Raw genomic sequence first — 19,879 nt, 5'->3', positions numbered from 1 at the left:
ATTGGTTTAGCAAAATTTGTTGTGTGTTTGATGGCTGGATGACTTTACAGTCTTGTTTTGGAATCTTCATGGTGTCAAGATTAATCTACACATCAATATCTCAGACCTGATTTCTGATTCATCCTCAGCACGGAGGTCTCACCGCTACAGACGCCACCACCACAAGTCCCACCACGAGCGCAGAAAGCACAAGAGGCACGGCTCAGGAGGAGGCCATCGAGGTCAACAGGAGGGTCATGGCCATTTCTAACCAAATAATCCCCCTCCGTTTGCGCCAGCCTTTCACCTCAACCTCCTTATCTTTGATATCCGACGGCCTTTCACCTTTCCCCCCCTTCTCGTCCGGCTCAGTCGACCCCCATTTACGATCATCAGCGAGGGGAACTGCTGGACCTTACAAGGACTATAACGGTTTTACTTTTCCGTCTTTTTATTATCGTCAATGTTCCATCGCATTTTAGTGGATCGGTCACGAGGAAAGTTATTTCGTACGTTCAATGTAGAAAACACTCTAGGTAACTGTTTATGTATTTTTACATAAGCATTAATTGAGATGGGTGGGTTGGTACTACTTGTAAATATTGTATTTCATTTTAAATCAAAACGGACTGGAAATGCCCAGCATCTGTCGATCGTGCGGCATTTCTTGACCGTTTTGACGTTTGTTTGCTCTTTGTAAGACTTTGACCTGATTTATACAGTATTTCTGAGTATTGATGTGTTTTGGGTTGCGAGGAGTGGTGCTCATTATGATTTTTATTGTATTTATACTGTTCAAGTGCAAAAGGAGATGAGTGAATGGCTATATGAGCAGTCACACTTAAAATAATTATACAATGATAAGTACCAAAAATTAGTTTGATAAATTTGGCGACATCAAAAGCTGTACAATATATTTGTGTGAAAAGCAAACAAAAGTCAATGAAAGTTTAATGAAAGCATGACATTTTATTTTAAATCGGGCAACATGACAACAAGTTAGTCACTCACATTTTGGTAAAATAATCTTAAAAACAATAACATAAATAAATAGTTTTAATTTTGAATACATCAAAAGTTTTACGATAAACCTAAAGTGTTCTCATGTTAGCTTTCTCTCAAATTTGAGATTTTAAATCTAGTAACACGGTAAACTAAATTTCAGCCCTATTTAAGGGAGTCTTTTGGGAATAATGATTTACTTTTTGTCTCACAGAAACTTATTGAAAGCATTCAGAAAAAGTATTTTCTAATAAAAGTTATTCATTTTGCTACAAAATAAGGCTGAATAGCAGCTTGTTTTTAAATTTAAAACACCAAAAAAAGAACCATAAAAGTAGTTTGATGAAACGTGAAATATCTTACTTTCACAAAAATATGTCCAGTGTTAATAACATCAAACTTGACAAACATTTTAGATCTATATCAGTGTTGTTTACTTCAAATAATGACCTTTATAAGTACTTTCAGAACAATAATATACTGTACCTCACATATTATACACCCGCTTCGAATGTTATCACTTGGTTGAATGGGAGTTATCAGTGGTTATTAGCTGATAGATATGGGCAAGTATTCATCCACATGGTTAATCAGCTATGCTAATAGAAAAGACTCCAGATCCAGTGCTGTTTTTACATTACTGTAATGGTTGGCTTTAGGGTTATGGTAGGGGTAGGCGTTAATAAAATTAATATGAAATTTAATAAATCATATAAATATTTCTTGTTACTTTTTGTGATCTATAGCTGATTAACCATGTGGATGGATAATAACAGCCTTCTGAGGCTACCAGTAAGCACAGAAGGCCCCTACTGGCCCATATTTATCAGCTGATAACCACTGATAGTGGTCATTCAATCGAGTGATAACATTCGAATCGGCTGTACTATCATACATTCCACTTAATGTTCTAGTTATGTGTTTCATAATTTTTTGACCATTTCTTTTATTACAGCCCTTTAAATGTAAGGGAAAGTGCAGCATTAACACTCAACAAAATATCTTCTTGGCTCCATTGACCAAAAAAATTATAATGAGGGTTTGTAATGTCATCATTGTGCACCTTTGATTTATGGAGTTTAAATACCCTTAGACAGCCTATAACTAGTTACTAACAATAGTTACTAACTAGTTACTATAACTATAACAATCCTGACGTAAAAGGTTTTCTCAATGCTAAAAGTATTGACTTTGAGCGACCTGACAAAAATTAGTTAGGTAAAATGTGCTACTGTAAAATCTCTCCTTCAATCTGTTATTGATAGTCTGCAAAATGATTTCCTACTTTCTCACCCTCAGAGCAGAAATTGTCCTGTCAAGAAAAAGAGCCAGAATTAGAGGTTCGACTCGTCGTTCTTAATTGCACTCGGCTACATATACGGCACATCAAACCCAGCCGGTGACAAGCTAGTTTAAACAGCTTTAGGAGGGGGTCGCAGCTACGTCCATAATTAGCTTCTTGATGTAGCACAGTCGGGGAAGAAATAAAATAGGGGCGGATTCCCTAGGGTGCGACGAAAACGAAAACAAAGGATCCAGATGGTGCGATTATCACACACAGGTTAGATGTTAAAAGTGCTCGTGGGTAAATTTTTGCGAGGCAGGGATACCTCCAGCATCGAAGATCGGGAGGTTAAAAAGCAAAGGGCTCATGCCAGTTGAGATGCGGTGTTTGGCCTTCTGTTCTCCTCAGAGCGAAAGATATGGTCTAGGCTTTCCAAACATACGCTTTTTTCCTCCCTACCAGGTGCGTGTCCTGTTTTTCAAAGAGTACTGCGACAGCTGACTCAAAAATGAGGACCGTTTCTTATTCTCTGCCCTCTCAACTATCCTTCTTACCTTAAAAAAAGGGCAGACTCTTTCTTTTGCAGCGCATTTCTAATGCCAAGTTTTGTGCTTATCTCTCGCTGTTCCCTGTGAGATTGCAAACGCAGCCCGGTTCTTTTCACGTCAGCACTCCCTCGTCTTTCCTTCTCTACCTTTGTCCACCTTTTTTAATGAAGTAGCCAAAAATTCAGAGGATGAAATGCCAATATGTATCAGAACACTTCATCTTTTTTACCTAAGCAAGCTTAATTAATGTTAAGGGTATTGGCACTTTTTTGACAAAGAAGCAATTGACTTCAGGGACAGAAGGATTTTTTTTAAACCTGTTTTTGTACATTTTGAAATTCAGTCAGAAGGAGAGAGATGTGTATTATTGGATACATTTCCCAACATTTAACCCCAGTTTACCAAAATTATAGTAAAATAAACACTACTACAGAAGATTTAGCAATAAATAATTGATTAATTAACATTTTGTTACTATTTATTATTATTTAGTTGTTTTTATTGATCTAATTGTTTGTTTGACTTTGTATTGTGTTTATTATAACTAAATTTTTTTTACATTTATTGAAATATAAAAAAAATATTATATATATGAGCAATATAACAGCATTAGCAATGCGATTTGGATGTATATTGTGGTGCGTTGCGTCCCTATTTTGTGCTTAGTATCCCACCAGTGCCGATATACAGCCATATCGCACTGCTACGAGTGTGATATTGCATTCATACTATAGTTTGACGGCATAATCATATGTATAAAAAAGAAAATCAAACATAGAGAGTCTCAAAAACCCTTTTGTATGAGGAACTACTTTCTTCCGCCACTCATTCACATCTGCAGATGACGTCAGACCAGCAGAAACCGTTGCTACTTCACAGAAATCACTTTAAAGCTAGTATTTAAATGATTTTCTTGCGTAATGTCTAAAGTGATGACAAAACAGATGATTTTTGCTTACATTTTAAGATGATAAGGCTGAATGGCATGAAATGCCATCAGTCTACAGACATTTCCCAGTATTTCTTTGTTGCAATCTGGATATCACAATAATTAACCCCGAAAAAGCCAGAGCAAAGCTAACACTACCAGTTTCTGTGGTATAAATACAGCATTACAAAATACAAAAAATAGCGATAAATCTTACATGATGTAAAATTATTTGTTCAGCTGTAGTTTGAAACATGCACTGAGAAAATGCTGTTTTTCTCCCCTAAGGAGTTATTGTGCAGGGTCTGTCGCCATTTTGTGGCGGAACATCAACCGTCACTTTCTTTGGTCTGCTCAGACAGGCTGATGGCGAGTGATGCACTGAATCCGATGCTCTGAAACTATAAATATTTAAAAATAGGCACTATCCTTATAAATAAACTGCATAGTTGCAATCTAAACAAATACATTCCCAACTAAAATAGCCTCAAAAGTACAGTATGTTGTCCTACAGCAGCAATATTTGTCAAACTGTAGAGTGTCCTCTGCTTGTGGCTGTAGATGGGCGGAGTAATACACAAGAGTGAAGGGTAAAGAGGTTGTACAAGTGCTGTTATTTGCAGAATATTGCACGGCTATCAGCAAATAGAACCAGACAGAACTGTTGTGTAATAATATATTTACATATATAACTTAATAATCTACATACACTTAATAATATTATAAAAACATGGGGTAAAGAATGTTCTATTCAAGTTTTGTCCAATACTTTCAACTGCGCATATACATATTTCGTTGAACAGAAGGTGTACCAGAGGTATACAATTTGTCAGTCAAAATTGGAGTCTCATTCTGATACCCAGAATCCTAATAATCCACATTAGCTGCTAATGTAGCTCTCTATCACACTAATAGCTCTTTACACCCTTCAGCTGAGGCTAGCGAAGGAAGGCAGATGGCTAACAATGTGGCAACTTAATTGTGAGCCTTGATTATAAAAATGAACCTCTAAACAAAGAATGTTCGCAGCTGTCTTTTGGCAGGCTTTCTGAAGAACCGCAAAAGGCAGCTGCAGGACGTTCTTCCGGCAAGTTTTCTGACTAATTGCCACAGAGCAACCGTGCTCCCAGAGGTTGTTACACTAGCTGCACGACCCCTTTGTAGTTACATTCATGGAACATAGTCTTATTTATGCTTGCATGCATGATTTATTCAGCCAGATTTGCTAAGCAAAACATGCAAAACACTCGGCAGTGACATTTTGTTTGCTACAGTATCTGCTGCTGCAGCCAAGAATGCCGTTTTTTCCATTTACTCTGTTTTGATACCATGTGCACATTGTATTCAGAGTTTAACCTTGTCCTTTTTGTATTTACATGATTGTTGGAGGTAGAGAGGAAGCTGTGGAGGTGAGACAGGAGCATGATGTCCTCTGTTTAATCAGGAGTGCAGGTATCACAACACATCCATCATTACCTTCAAAGAGAGTAGCGCATCTGAATTTTTAGTGCGCTAACTTGATCTGCTGGAAATGTCTTTGATTGGACGGTGTCAGAAAGGGAATTACCATGACAAAGAAGCCAGTTGAGTCAGCTGTGGCACTGCAGATTTTTCTGAAAATCACAGCTGCTTAGTATATTTAACCTGAACCTCCGGCATTCCCTGTTCACCTAAACCGTGCTTACATAGTCTGCCCTTTACCTCATATAAATCTCTTCTGGCACATAATCCTATCTGTAAATTCCATCCCAGCTGGCTGTCATATCATTACCGGCGAATTCGTCATGCACATGGTTGCTTTGATGGTAGGGCTGTGGGAGAGGAGTTTAAGGAAGACTTTATGATACTGATTAACATATTGCTAGTCAGATTTTACAGGTGTCCATGTGTAAAATACACCTGAGGTCTTGAAATGTATTGAGCAGAGGTGTGCTATTACTTTTCTTGGTAAACAAATATATGATTTGCGGTGAGAAAAAGCACAGCTATAAAGCAAAGAGGTAAATAAATGATTCAAAACTCTTTAACAACATTATAGCAATATGCTAATAACATTTCAAACCATCTTAGAAACGGCAAAGACACATGCTAAGAATCATTCAGAACAATTCTACTTACATTCTCAACACATTAGCCCCTGCGTAGCAACAAGCTAATAGCACTCTAAACACCTTAGCAACTCCATAGCAAAATGCTAATCAGAATCTCTTAGCAGCCACAAAGCAACAAGATATACCAAAACACTTCAATAGCGGTATAGAAATTTGCTATTTACATTTCAGCTGTGTAGCATCACACGGATAACCAATCAAAACATTTTAGCAAGTGTATAACAGTATGCTAATAAACAATCAGAACATCTAAGCAACGGCAAAGAAACACGCTAAGAAACATTCAGAACACTAGCCACTGTTATTAGTCAATCTGAACATATCAGCAACCTCAAAGCACAATTTACTCAAAGCATTTTAGCAACCATAGGGCAGGCAACATGCTAGTAAACAATCCAAACATTTTAGCAGCAAAGTAACATGCCAAAATGATTGTAGCAAGTAGCAAATGTATAGCAGCATGCTAATAATCAACCCGAATATTTTGGCTTCAACAAAGAAACAATAAAAGTACTCAGAACAAATTAGCTTTCATATAGCAACTATTTAGCATCAAGCTAACAGGTTTGCTTGGGTAATCCCACATTTTATTCTGAAGAATCTCAAAATGGTCAATCTAAAAAAACAAAACATAAACGATTTTCAAGTATAATTATAGTTAAAGCTCTTATTTTTGCATATTTATTATCATTCCTGTATATTTATTGCTTGAAGGGCATTCGGTCAATGTTAGTTATCCAACATTCGCTGCTGTTAGAAGCAGTAAATGTATTCCTCCATAAAGTTAACCTCCACTCCACAGCTGCCCTGTCCTGACCTATTCATGCATCTCTAAGGACCGAGCTGTCCCGGGAGAAGCTTGCTAATATACAGAATTGGACTCAAGGCCTTCTGGGCGTTCAAAGCATTTGCAGACCTGGACAGATTTGTCCAGCCCATCACCCCCTTGTGCTGGAAAAGGGATTCATTCTCCCTATGAGCTATCAACCAAGGCTGAACCTGGACGGGGGCGTCCCGCGAGTCACTTTTAACACTCAAGGCAGGGATTGTTTGTCCCAATTGGAACGTAGCCAAGGCAGAACCTGGACGAGGGCATCCCACGTGACACTTTTAACACACAAGATAGGGCTAATCTGTCCCAATCGGAACGTAGCCAAGGCAGGACCTGGACGCAGCAGGCATACAGCGTTGAACTAAGAAGACAGGGCTCATTTTTGTCCCCACTGAATTTACTTTTACCACACAGATAATAAATAAAAGGAATAATGAAGACACTGAACACCATTTGACCGTTAAGTTGTACAATATTTATTCAGGACGATTCAGAGTCTTCTGTTTGTTCGAGCGGGCGAGCGCCCTGGCTTTTCCCTTTGGCAGGGCGCCATGGCAGCGTCCTCCTGCTGGTTCCCTCCTGGAAAAGAGACACATAAAGGGAAGTTAGCCAATGCCATACGTTCTGCTGTCCACGCCAAAGAGAATGTGATTTTTACCAGGGGAGAGACGGAAGTCTCTGTCCTCTTGCGCCCTTTCCGCGGGGGGCTTTCAGTGCCCGCTGCCTCCCCATCCTCCTCCTCCTCCTCCTCCTCCACCAGGGCCCTTTCAAAGAGTCTGCGGCGCTCGCGTGCTTGGAGAGGTCCGAGGTGAAGTGCGTAGAACTTATCTGAGGTTGAAGTGTCATGGCACATGAATTGCGCCACCTTGCGGCGATCCTCTGAAGAGTATGCATTCTTTGCCTGCGTCGGAGAGAGACAGAAGCTTGATTAGGATAGAAGCCGCCGCTGGTAGTTACAGGGGCGTCACAATGCCTACTCACATGAGTCGCGATCGCAGTGCGTACGTCAGTAAAGGTGGGTTTGCCTGGAAGGCCCATACTGAGCCAAGCAGACTGAAAGTACTTGTTCAGGGTCCGACAAGGACTGGCTCTGGAAGTGAAAAAGAAATAGGTAGCCTGGCTCCCTCCGGGGAGACCAGCCCGCAGCGCCAAAAACCTGCGGAACCAGCTGTATTCCTCCCTGTTTAGGGACAGCTGAGCCGCCCCAAAGGCTCTGTTTGTTTTTTGAGTGGTAATCTGACATCAGAGAACAAGCAGTGAGTGAGTGAGTGAGTGAGTGAGTGAGAGAGCATGCTACTGGTGACCCCCACCTTACTTGCGCCATACTCACGTTAATGACATAAGCAGACTCGTCGGGGCTTCTGGAGGCCTCTTCAACCTCCTGGATTGTGAGATTCTGGAAGACTCCACAGCGGTGCCCAGAGATGGAGGTTAGGTAGCCAGTCAGAAAGCCATAGAAGCGCCACTGTTGCCTAGTGCTTGGGTTGGATTCGAGGCTATCTGGTGAAGGACATTAGACAGATTAGACCACCGACGGTTCTATTTCCTTTCTGGGTCACCAACAGCTCTTGGCTGCTGGTGACTTGTTCTCCGGGGCGCCAGCAGCTCAAACAACAGCTGCTGGTGGCCCGGAGAGGAATTGTGCGTTTCTTCTTCAGGGGCACCAGCAGTTCATGGACTGCTGGTGCCCCTGAAGAAGAAACGCACAATTCCTCTCAGGGCCACCAGCAGCTGTTGGTTCATCCAGCCACGTCGGTCTGCCCCCCTTCCCCCCCGAATGAGTCCCATTCGCGGGGGAGAGGGGCAGACAGACGTGGCTGGATGAACCAAGGGCTGTTGGTGCCCCGGAAGAACGAACAGGGGGAATCGCTGGAACGGCGGAAGGGCTTGCTTACCTAGCAGGGCGGGAATTTTCCTCCCAGCGGTCCGGTGACAGCGCACCAGGCTGGCCTTGGGGATCAGTCGGCTTTCCTTCGCCTGCTTGGTCCTTACCTCGTGCACGACGACACGCCGGCGTATGCCGCGGATGAGGGCTCTGACCTCCCTTCGAATCAGAACCAGAGCCGTGCTGGAGAGCTGACAGGCGGCCGGCGGCGTCTCCGAGAGGTAGTCTAGGAACTGAGCCACGTTCTTCAGGTAGTGCTGCCTGGTGGACTCGGCCATGCGCGTCTGACCTAGCCGGGCGGCCCACGCTCGGATTCGGGCTGGTTGGTTGAGGAAGAGGAAGTCCCCTGGCTCCGCGGTGCCCCTGGCCATGTAACCAAGGAAGGCTTTGATTCTCCCCAGCTTCGAAGTGACGTTGTTCCGCAGGCGGGGGGTGGGCTCGCTGCCCAGTTGGTACCCTTCGAACTCCCCCAAGAGAAGGTCTGTGGAACGAGCACAACCAAGAGTCAACTTCCCCGAAGCCACACACCCAGCAGAGCGACAGTGACGTGCCTGAAATATACTCAACTCAGCGCGGGGACGTGGTCCGGGAACGGGTAGGCAGTGGGCTCCAAAGCCTCCGGAGGCTCGGGGGGCGTCGGACCTCCGGCCGCCCCTCGCCCGGGAGGCGGTGGTGCAGGAGGCGACCTGGTTCTCCTGGCCCTCTTCCTCCTCCTTCTCCCCCCTTCTCCCTTCCTTAGCTCCCGGTAGAGGCGTGTGATTTGGAGCAGGGTGGACCGCATCTTGGTAACCTGTTTCCCCAGGTCCGTGAGCTGAGCCTGTATGCGCTCGGTGGCGCGCCTGCAGCCGCGGTCGGCGCACGGGCGGCCGGCCTCTGGGTCCTCCGAGTCCCGCTCCCCCTCGGAGGACGATGCTAGCTGGGACACGACGGGGATTGCAGGCTGGGTGGACCGCAGCCACTGCAACTCCCGAGCTACTTTCCGGCGTTTCGCCCTCCCCATAGCCTCTTTCCTTCCCGAGGTCGAGAGCTCCGCGTGCTGCCTCAAGTGCCTGTCTAGGCGGGCTGGCGTCCGGCGACATCCCGGGACCGGGCACGGTGTCTTCCGCGTGTCCACGCGGCCGGCGGCCAGCGCGAGCAGCAGCCGCTTCTCGTCCGAGTTGGCCACCTTGTGAACGGCCGTCAGGTGAGGCGCAAGCCGGCTGTAGACGTTGAAGCATAGGGCACATTCAGCCATGACCGTGCTAGAGCCAATGCAGAGGGGGAAAGGGGCCCACACGCCACGTGCGGCGGTTAATAAGCGGCCGGAGGCGGCGTCTACTTCCGCGTCATGACGTTGGTGCACCCGTATTTCTTAAAGGGGAAGGACACCCCCCCCGCACCAGGAGGTGTAAGCCGATGCCCTACGGAGATCCATTCGGTTCAAGCCTTATTTTGTTACGACTTCTCAAGTAGGGGGGAGAGGGGTGTCCACCTCACTCCCTTCCCCCCTTTTCAAAGGAACCAGAGGGGGTGTCCCGTTAAACAATGCACCCCACCGCCCCTTCATCGTTGCCCCGGTCAGCGGTTCGACACCTCTCTCTCTTGTCACGACTCGAGTTGGGGAAGGGGTGTCCCACCTCACTCCCTATCCCCCCTTCATTTTGCTGTTCTGGCCAGCGGGAGCTTTTCCACAGCCATTCACGTTCACTTTTTCCACCCCAAAACGGGGATTGTTTGAGCCCCATTGGGGGGGGGGACAGCTCCACACGCGCCAGCCGCGGGAGCTTTTGTGACCTGCTACAGCCAACATGGAATACGCACCAACCATCGAAAGGGGGGTCCAGACAGCCCGTAACCCCGGCACCACTGACCCTGGCACGTTTCACCTCGCCGGAGTCCACTAGCTTCCCCTCCCAACCAACCACCCTCACTCCCCCGGGAGCAGGGTAGGCGGGGTGGGGGTCAGCCGGGAGCCAGCAAGGATAAACCCAGGGGGTGGGCGGCGTTGCGGGCGGACGGACGGGATGCAGACGCACACACTCAGGCGGGGGTAGAATCGAAGCCCACACCAGCTCGTTCCCTACGCTGCCCCTGGGGCCTCGATTCACCACGCCGGGTGACTCGACCGAACCCACCGAACATCCCCCAGCCCTCGCAGGGCGAGGGGCGTGGGGCGGGGGCACGGGCCGAGTATCGGCGCGGGGGAAACGGAGTCCAGGGGGGCGGGCTGGCGGGCAGGCTGAGCAGCAGACAAGCTCTGGGTCATTTAGCCAGACGGGCCATCTGGGTCCTTTACCCACAGATCGGGGCGGGAAGGGGGGGCGCTGTGTGCGGAGGGACACCCCCACGCCTCCCTGACAGAGCGCCCAGGACGGGGAGGATCTGCCACACCCATAGAGGCCGACCCCATTGGTGCTTTGGGGGGCCTGGGTGGGGGCCTGGCCCCTGGGGCGCCACACTAGCTCCTATCGATCAGTCACCGTGGGGTCTGGCGACTGGACTGTCAGAGACTAAGTCCATATTTCTTCGCCTTCCCCGAAAACCTGATGGCAGGTCAGAGATTGTGGGTGTCGGGCAAAAACCTCCAGGCGCGGGACGTCCCGACAAGCAGGCCGGGAAGGGTGGTCTCCCGTCGGGCATGGTTTGGTGGGCTCGGGCCTGGGTCTAACCAACGCCCCGGTGAGCGCCAGGCATAACGTATTCCTGTTGGACCTTTGGCGCTAGATGCGTAAAGATGTGCCGCTGGTGAACCATTGATGGAGCCGCTGGTGAACCATTGATGGGGCCTCTGAGATCCAGCGTTGGGGAGGCCTGTGCCCCGCGCGCTCTGCCCGGGGTACACACACCCTTCTTGGGGAGCGAGCCCAGCCCCTCTCCCTGGCCTGGGGCCTCTGAGATCCAGCGTTGGGGAGGCCTGTGCCCCGCGCGCTCTGCCCGGGGTACACACACCCTTCTTGGGGAGCGAGCCCAGCCCCTCTCCCTGGCCTGGGGCCTCTGAGATCCAGCGTTGGGGAGGCCTGTGCCCCGCGCGCTCTGCCCGGGGTACACACACCCTTCTTGGGGAGCGAGCCCAGCCCCTCTCCCTGGCCTGGGGCCTCTGAGATCCAGCGTTGGGGAGGCCTGTGCCCCGCGCGCTCTGCCCGGGGTACACACACCCTTCTTGGGGAGCGAGCCCAGCCCCTCTCCCTGGCCTGGGGCCTCTGAGATCCAGCGTTGGGGAGGCCTGTGCCCCGCGCGCTCTGCCCGGGGTACACACACCCTTCTTGGGGAGCGAGCCCAGCCCCTCTCCCTGGCCTGGGGCCTCTGAGATCCAGCGTTGGGGGGGGGGCCGTGCCCTGCACGCTCTGCCCGAGGTACACGCACTCTCCGGCGGCAAGCGCTGGTTCCAAAGGACCCCCTAGATTTGCACCTAATCACCAGCCGTGCCCGGGCACCCCACTATTAAGCCCGGGGACACTAACTCCTCCAAACCGCATGGATCAGACAGACGTGCTGCTGGTGACCCAACTGGCCAAGACGTACCGCTGGTGACCCAATCGGTCTTTGGGTTTGTGAATGGGTCACCACCGGCCCTGGGCTCGTGTATGGGGCACCAGCCGCACGTCGTTCTAGCCTCCGTCTGCGATGGGGTCTTATGTTTGCTGCGGGGTGACGGACGCTGGGAGACGGGTTAGCAGCTCAGAAATGGACCCTTGACTCCCGTGGACCCCCTAACTCCCATGGTGTTCAGACCACTGGCCTTGCCCGGATTTGAACGCTTGTTTTGGGTTAGCTTTGCTGGCCAAGAGGCCTGGATCCTTGGAAGGACCAGGGCAGCAGTGCGCACTTGGTTTGCCCGGGTTTGAACGCTTGTTTTGGGTTAGCTTTGCTGGCCAAGAGGCCTGGATCCTTGGAAGGACCAGGGCAGCAGTGCGCACTTGGTTTGCCCGGGTTTGAACGCTTGTTTTGGGTTAGCTTTGCTGGCCGAGAGGCCTGGATCCTTGGAAGGACCAGGGCAGCAGTGCGCACTTGGTTTGCCCGGGTTTGAACGCTTGTTTTGGGTTAGCTTTGCTGGCCGAGAGGCCTGGATCCTTGGAAGGACCAGGGCAGCAGTGCGCACTTGGTTTGCCCGGATTTGAACGCTTGTTTTGGGTTATCTTTGCTGGCCGAGAGGCCTGGATCCTTGGAAGGACCAGGGCAGTAGCGCGCACTTGGTTTGCCCGGGTTTGAACGCTTGTTTTGGGGTAGCTTTGCTGGCCAAGAGGCCTGGATCCTTGGAAGGACCAGGGCAGCAGTGCGCACTTGGTTTGCCCGGATTTGAACGCTTGTTTTGGGGTAGCTTTGCTGGCCATTGAGGCCTGGGTCCTTGGAAGGACCAGGGCAGCAGCGCCCACTTGGTTTGCCCGGGTTTGAACGCTTGTTTTGGGGTAGCTTTGCTGGCCATTGAGGCCTGGGTCCTTGGTAGGACCAGGGCAGCAGCGCGCACTTGGTTTGCCCGGGTTTGAACGCTTGTTTTGGGGCAACGGGGCCCTCGTTAGACCCCTGGTTCGTTCAACCGCGAAATCGAAAATTGCACTAAGTCCTTCATTTGAGTCTGTTATCGAAATCTCGACGGCAGGTCAGCGAAACCCAGGGACGCGCTACCCCCCCTCCAGGCGCGGGTCATGCCGGAGAGAGTGGTCTCTGTCCGGGCATGGCTTGGTGGGCTCTCCCCCTGGTCCAACCAACGCCCCCGGTGAGCTCATCCATAGCGTTTGCCAGCGGTCGTTCCAAAGACCCCCCCCGCTAGAGACCCACCATCCCCCAAATGAGTGTTAGTTGTTTCAAACAGCAAAAAAATAAAATCAATGCATTTCGTTTTCAAAATGATTTTTTTTTACTTTCTCCAGCACTAACAAAACAACCTTACAACAGAAACCATAAAACTTTCTTTTGACACCACTCCTCAGCTCTGTGATGTACAGACTTTTCATTTTAATTCGTAATGTCTATTCTCATTTTTTATGTATGTATTTATTTATTTATTTTTCACTTGTTTAAAATGAAATCTGGATGTGTTTGTTGCTTAGAGTCTCTGGACCTCACTCACACTGGCTAACTCTTAGACGCTTGGCAGAAAACAGTGCTGCTGCTACATCAAACTTTAAACACCATCTTCTGCGTTGAGATACTGCTGGGTTTTTTCAAGTATTTCCTTCAGATTCAGGCTGTGTGAATGCGGTCCATGTGTGTTATTCAATATTTATTGATGTTCTTATGAATTCTAGTTCTGTCATTGTATTATATTCTTTACCAAACAAGTGGTCAATTAAAAACATTGGATGGGATCGGTAATATTATTGAATCGCTGTTGTTTTTGTTAGGGAAAAAAACATTCTCATGGGTTTTCACTTTTAATGAAATAGCTAACCACAACAATGCCATTCCGAACCTTCATGACTTTCTTTTTCGCCATAGAATGCCAAAGAAGGCATTTTGAAGAATGTTCATGCTGCTCTTTTTCCATACAAAATAGCCATGGAGTAAGGAATTAATCCATACAGGTTTGCAATATAATGGTGAGGAAATTATGTGATTTTCATTTATAAATACAATAGTTTGCTGCCTGCAGTTCATTTAATGACCACCGGTGTCGCTAATATTGAAGTTTTTTTCAGGTAGCTCCTTTAAAAAAAGATTAGATTTTTTTATGCACATTAATTAAAAAATGACATGGCTTGGTTTGTCAGCATCACCGTATCTTATTTTTCCCTACAGTTTTTTTATTTATTTTTTAGTTGTTGTTTAATCTTTTCTTTTCCTCCATCACTGGATGCAAGTTCTTCTTATCGGTCCATTGGCTCACAATAAGTGCGCGGTGAATAATTCATACACTGCGAGTATCTCTGACTACCTCTGCTTTATCTCTTCATGTCAGATTCAAGGTCTTTGATGTTTCATCCTTGCGCTGAGGCGACAGACATTGTAAATATTCCTGTATCTGCTCCTGTAAGGAGCTATGATTCTTTCGTTTAATAAACTGGCGAGATCATGACTCCGAACAGCACAGGAACGCAACAAAACAAGGTGTTAGTCGTGCAGAATCAAAGAGTTTTATTCATGCAGAAATACAATTTTAGTTTCCCTTCAAATAGGTCAAATAGATTCATAAACACAGCTCTGAAAGGGAGGATACACCCCAAAATAGAAAATCTGTCATTATTTTGCTCAATTTCGTGTCGATGAAAGTTTATACCTCTTAGTATGGAAAAAACATTGTTGTCCATAAGCAGTTTGAGGCAAATTTCTTTAAAAGAGTAATTAGTTATAGTAACTAGTTACTTCTCACAAATACTAACTGAGTTACATAATTATAAAAGTAACTAATTACCAGGGAAAGTAACTATTGTGTTTATAGGGCTGTTATTCCCAACACTTTCCATAAGACCAAGTTATCCAAGCTATATGATAGTTTTGAATAATAAACAGGATTCAGCTCAAATGGATTGTTAAGTATCTCATTAATAACTTCACATGTTTTTTGAACATTTTATAGCTCCAAAGGCACAAAAATGTGGTCAAATCAAATAATTAACTAATTTCCAAGTCTTCTAAAGTCTTACAATATTTCTGAATTCAATTTAAAGGAATATTTTACTCAGTGTAAACGACGTCATGCATTTATGTCACGGCGGTTTTATTAGTGTTTTCAAACAATATATTTGAGGTGTTGTAGATATTTAAATACACTTCAGATGTGCTTTATTCACATTATATATACACTGTCCAGGTTAACAGAGTGTTTACTCTAATCTTCTCTTAAATAAACAGATACTTTCATGTTTTCCTGGAAAAAATAATAAATTAACGTGTTGTAATTCCAGCAGCACTAATCTCTCCACCAACGTGCTGGCATTCATGATCCATCATAATCTAATAATATAATTTTTAAGCTCTTTAAATTATGAAATATGTGTTTGTATACATCTAAGAATTAGATTATCAGATTTGTCACAATATAATTAAGACGCTTGTCAAAAATTGTAAAAATAGATACAAAAAAAATAGGGATGTGACGAGATCTCGGGTTACGAGATCTTGCGAGACTAAATCGCAACAAGGTTTGAATATGCTTAAAGTCATAATCGTCATAAACAAAACATATTAAGACGTGAAATATTACAATTTTTGGTCGCATTCTTGAAGTGCTGTACAGACATATAAACTCCAAAACGAACTATTACCATTGTGCAGGACAGGATAAGTCATAATGACACACACACATGCAACATCATCGTCATCATCACATGCCGTCCAGAAAAAAAACAGGAGTTTTTATTTCATTCAGCGTGTGGGATCAAATTCCATTAAAACAACTCTCCTATCAGTGCTTAATTCATACTCGCATCCAGTAGCTTAGAGTTTGTCCAGTTTATAGCAAAACATTTTGCACTGTTTGCATGCTCTTTATGGCACAATTTATTAAAATAGAAGTAAAATAATATTCATAAATAAAAAAGCACCTAAATAGTTTTGCATTTTGTGATGTTTTTTTTTTCAGTTGAATAAAAAACTATTTTCCATTCTTATATTTCATCATTGAGGATTCCAAAAAATAGTATAAAAATCTCATGGCATCACGTATTCGTGAATCCGGTCTCGTGTCTCATCTTGTGGAGTACGCGTCTCATCACACCCCTACAAAAAAAAAGATATATGCATTAATCATCAAAGCTGCAGTGTCATATGTTCTAAATGTCAGATAAATGCAGGTTTTCTTCAAAATGTTTTAACCTGCATAGCATGAAAGATCAGAATTACATGGAGCTGAAGAACAAAATGTAAACTTATTGGTGAACTCTCCCTTTAAGTCTTTTAATTGTCTGTTGGTTGCCATGAAAACAATCCGCATTAGCAATCAACATATCAACAGATTTAAGCATTTAGAACGACACAAGGGTGAGAAAAGGACAGGATATTAAATTCCTGGTGGAACTATTGCTTTGCATTTATTTGGACAGATTAACCGAAACCCTGCTTTGAATAAATTCCGAGCTAGTACAATTCCGCAGCAGTAGTGGGCGATCTTTCTGCCCGACTGAATCTGCATGTGCTCGACTCTCCCAGCACTCCAAGGGCACACTGTCCTCATTAGACGTCAAGCTGCGGAATCTAGTTAGTGTTGCTCTTAAGATGACCTAGGCATTTTTCCAACTGCAAAAACACATTCCTGATTTACTGTGGTGCTGCCTTTTGAACCAGTTACTATTCTGGGAGGGATATGAATTTGAAGAAGTATATGCCCGCTTGTTTTTTCTTGTTTTTTTTTTTGCTCTATAAATATTAAGCATCTCATCCAAGAACTTTTCCGCTGACTGAAGCTAACTGTGCTAATAGCATATGAATTGCCAGATTCTCCCGGATTTGCTTTCTGGACGAGAAAAACAAATGTGACAGGCAGCTATCTTCCCTCAATTGGGAAATGCATTTATACAGTTGCAGTACTAGCATTGTGATCAAGTGCTAAGGTTAATTCCTATTCTTAAGTCCATTTATCATTCCAGTAGCTAAATTGATGAATACACAAGGTCTGCTAAGCCTTTGCAAGACCCGCATTTAACAGGATAATGATGTTTGTGCAGATGGTTGCTGAGTCCTTAGCTGCTAATAGGTTTTTAAAGTACTGCAGGATGCAAAGCAGGCCAAAAAAAAAAAAAAGAGTCGCAAACTAAATCAAAACATCCTTCTGCCAGAGTCCATCTGGGCCCTGGTGAGGCTTGATGCACATGCCCAGTGTAGCTTTGTTGTAGGTCCATGGCTGATGATCCGGAAATCTTTCTTCATTAAGCAGCTTAGCGCATCTTCAGTACAACAAGATTTTCACGCATCTCAGGCTTCAGGGACAGCTAGTCTAGCAGAGTCCCCTTACTTCTGGTCCCACTCCAATTGGACATCGCCACTGTGCTCTAAGGAAGAGCTTAACCTTCATGGCTTGTAAGGACCGTGTCCTTGTGTGTCATAATGCAGGTTGTGGGCTTTATTGTTGTTGTTGTGATTTTCAACTCTCCGACTCCATCAAGATTGAATGGATTGAATTGTTTGCGATGGAAACATTTACTAGGCTGAGATGGTGATTTGTCCAAATGTGTTCTGGGATCTTTGTGAGTTCTGGAACCTAAAGAAGTAGTTGAACTAACTATTACCAAAGACTATAGTATATACAAGACATGTCACTCATAAAGTTTTGAATGAGAAAAAGTGCAACGGTCAATATGGCGAATGAAGCCCTGCCTACTAGTACAGGAGCCAATCGTCAATCGCTCTGGGGGAGAAACCCAGACCAGTGGCCTTATATACAAAGTCTTGCATTGAATTAATACTAACATTGTGTACGGACAAAGCTGTTAATGTGCGTTTGAACAAAAAAAATCTGATATATGAAACACTGCTTACGCGGAGAAACGCATACTCTCTTTGTACATCCGAATTGACATTAAATTGAGCGCTACATGCACGAGCATAAAACCCCAACTTGCCTCCTCCCCCGTATAAATATGGTATCGACTCCACTTTTGCAAAACCAAACGAAAAAGCAGTGGCAAAAGCAAGCAAAAAGAGGTGCTACTATCAGAGGTAACCTGGAGAAAAACTGTGTTATTTTCAAGTTTGTCCTCTGGAATAATAACAAAAGAAAAACAATAGTGGAAGAGTTTAGCTCACGCAGTTAACTCAGTGGGGTCTGAACATGACACTGTGAGTCAATTTTAAAAAATATGGTCCGATGTAAGGTGCAGGTTAAGAAGAGAACAGCGGCGCACTATCAAACCGTTGACCGAACAGGCGGGGGAACAGGCCCCTGAACTATGCTGATGCTGAACTAACACCCTTTGAGGAGAGAGTTGCCTCAATTGTGAGTGACACTTTACTGTCTGGAGTTATATCCGTGTCAGTGGGAGACACAGATGTATTAGAGGAACACTTTAGTAGGGCGGTAGAACAGCCCCCCTTCCGCTCTTATAAAGGCAGCGCCACCGGCATTTCAGCTGCCCAGTCGCCCGCTCTACAACTGACCGAGTGCGAAAACAGGCATCAATATATCTGCGCTCTTGGTCAGTTTGTGCGTTGTTGAGGGCCACATCTTTAATGGATAACCACGGTCTCCTAATATGCAGTTAAATAATTATGCTCAATAAAAAATAAATAAATAACAAAAAAAAAAATTAGCTGGAATAATAGCTTTAAATTCATCACGCACCAAGAAACCACCCATCACGCATCCTGCCACCATGGAGCCTGTTGGCCTCTAATAAGGCCAACAGTGCCATTGCCATAGACTAAGGGTTGTATTAATTTGCAAATACTTGTATACATTATGTTCTAAATCACATAATTAGTACAATATATATATATATATATATATATATATATATATATATATATATAGAGAGAGAGAGAGAGAGAGAGAGAGAGAGAGAGAGAGAGAGAGAGAGATTTTTTTTTATTTTGAATACACTTTTATTTAATACAAAAAAAATTAAACTACAACATGTTTCATTGCTTTAAACAAACACATTTCAAAATCACACTATATTTTCTTCAAAAATCAATAAATTATTTTCAACCCAACACAACATATTTTTTACACTCCACATGTCTTCAAACTTATCCAACTCGTTCATTGACAAATAAAAATTAAAATCATGCCTTATTCTTGCTCTGATAAGCCCTTTAAAAATCAGTTCAACTTTGATTGGTCTCATACAAAATCTTGTGCCTTCTACTCATTTATATGGCCATTTTTGCTTGTCAATTTTTGAGAGAGAGAGAGAGAGAGAGAGAGAGAGAGAGAGAGAGAGAGAGAGAGAGAGAGAGAGAGATTCAGCTTTATTTGTATAGCGCTTTTACAATGTAGATTGTGTCAGAGAGAGAGCATAGATAGCAACTGTCCCAGTCCATAAAACATCCAGAAAAATAACAAAAACATCCTCAAACCAGACCATAAGCCTTATATGGTTTAATTAGAATATTATTAAGCTACAAGAATACTTTTGAAGAAATCGTTGATTACAGTCATTCATTTTGCTTTACGTGCACACAAAAGGATTATCTTACTTAATATTCCGATTGAACCACTGAAGGGCAGACAGTCTGTTTTAAGGTTGTTTTGCTTTTCTCTGGACTTTGAACAAGCCTGGATTGATGCTGTCTATGGAAGATCAGGGAGCTCTCAGATGTAACCTAAAATATTTTAATATTTGGACTTGGAATGACATGAGGGTGAATAAATAATAATTAAGAACGTTTTGGGTGAATCATTTAAGGGTTTTTTAAACATTGTTGATAATCCCAAACCTAAAGTTTGATGGGTTCAT

General features: G+C 44.7%; 2 protein-coding genes and 2 long non-coding RNA genes across 7 annotated transcripts in view; 1 reads left to right on the top strand and 3 right to left on the bottom strand.

Moving 5' to 3' along the window:
* Window positions 1-2,601, top strand: part of ncanb (neurocan b) — a 294,059-nt gene extending 291,458 nt beyond the window's left edge. For all 4 annotated transcript variants that reach the window (XM_087304198.1, XM_087304197.1, XM_087304199.1 and 1 more), the window contains one exon: window positions 129-2,601. In XM_087304198.1, coding sequence (XP_087160324.1) covers window positions 129-250 — 122 coding nt within the window. In that variant the 3' untranslated portion in view covers window positions 251-2,601. The remainder of the gene's footprint in view (window positions 1-128) is intronic.
* A 723-nt stretch (window positions 2,602-3,324) lies between these two features.
* On the bottom strand, window positions 3,325-17,925 carry LOC147831549 (uncharacterized). Its single transcript, XR_015521879.1, has 2 exons — window positions 13,409-17,925; window positions 3,325-6,627 (listed from the first exon to the last, which is right to left on the bottom strand). It is a non-coding gene; the product is annotated as an uncharacterized LOC147831549 (long non-coding RNA).
* On the bottom strand, window positions 7,138-7,580 carry LOC147831550 (uncharacterized). Its single transcript, XR_015521878.1, has 2 exons — window positions 7,344-7,580; window positions 7,138-7,264 (listed from the first exon to the last, which is right to left on the bottom strand). It is a non-coding gene; the product is annotated as an uncharacterized LOC147831550 (long non-coding RNA).
* Window positions 7,138-10,482, bottom strand: LOC110439253 (uncharacterized). The gene is made up of 3 exons (XM_087304200.1): window positions 9,138-10,482; window positions 8,581-9,051; window positions 7,138-8,185 (listed from the first exon to the last, which is right to left on the bottom strand). The coding sequence occupies exons 1-3, from the start codon at window positions 9,802-9,804 to the stop codon at window positions 7,692-7,694; spliced, it is 1,632 nt and encodes a 543-aa protein (XP_087160326.1). The 5' UTR covers window positions 9,805-10,482; the 3' UTR covers window positions 7,138-7,691.
* Window positions 17,926-19,879: the final 1,954 nt, after the last annotated feature.

This window comes from Danio rerio, chromosome 22 (assembly GCF_052040795.2).
Source record: "Danio rerio strain M-AB ecotype USA chromosome 22, GRCz13ab, whole genome shotgun sequence".
NCBI lineage: Eukaryota > Metazoa > Chordata > Actinopteri > Cypriniformes > Danionidae > Danio > Danio rerio.
The sequence above is the reverse complement of the archived record's forward strand: the minus strand, read 5'-3'. Positions and strand labels throughout refer to the sequence as shown.

Bases quoted from the DNA above. Each gene is read 5' to 3' on its own strand.
- LOC110439253 (XM_087304200.1), bottom strand. From the start codon at position 9,804: ATGGCTGAATGTGCCCTATGCTTCAACGTCTACAGCCGGCTTGCGCCT. The intron at 9,052-9,137 runs GTTGAGTATATT...CTCGTTCCACAG, and splicing joins GGACCACGTCCCCGCGCTGA to ACCTTCTCTTGGGGGAGTTC. The intron at 8,186-8,580 runs GTAAGCAAGCCC...GTCCTTCACCAG, and splicing joins GAAAATTCCCGCCCTGCTAG to ATAGCCTCGAATCCAACCCA.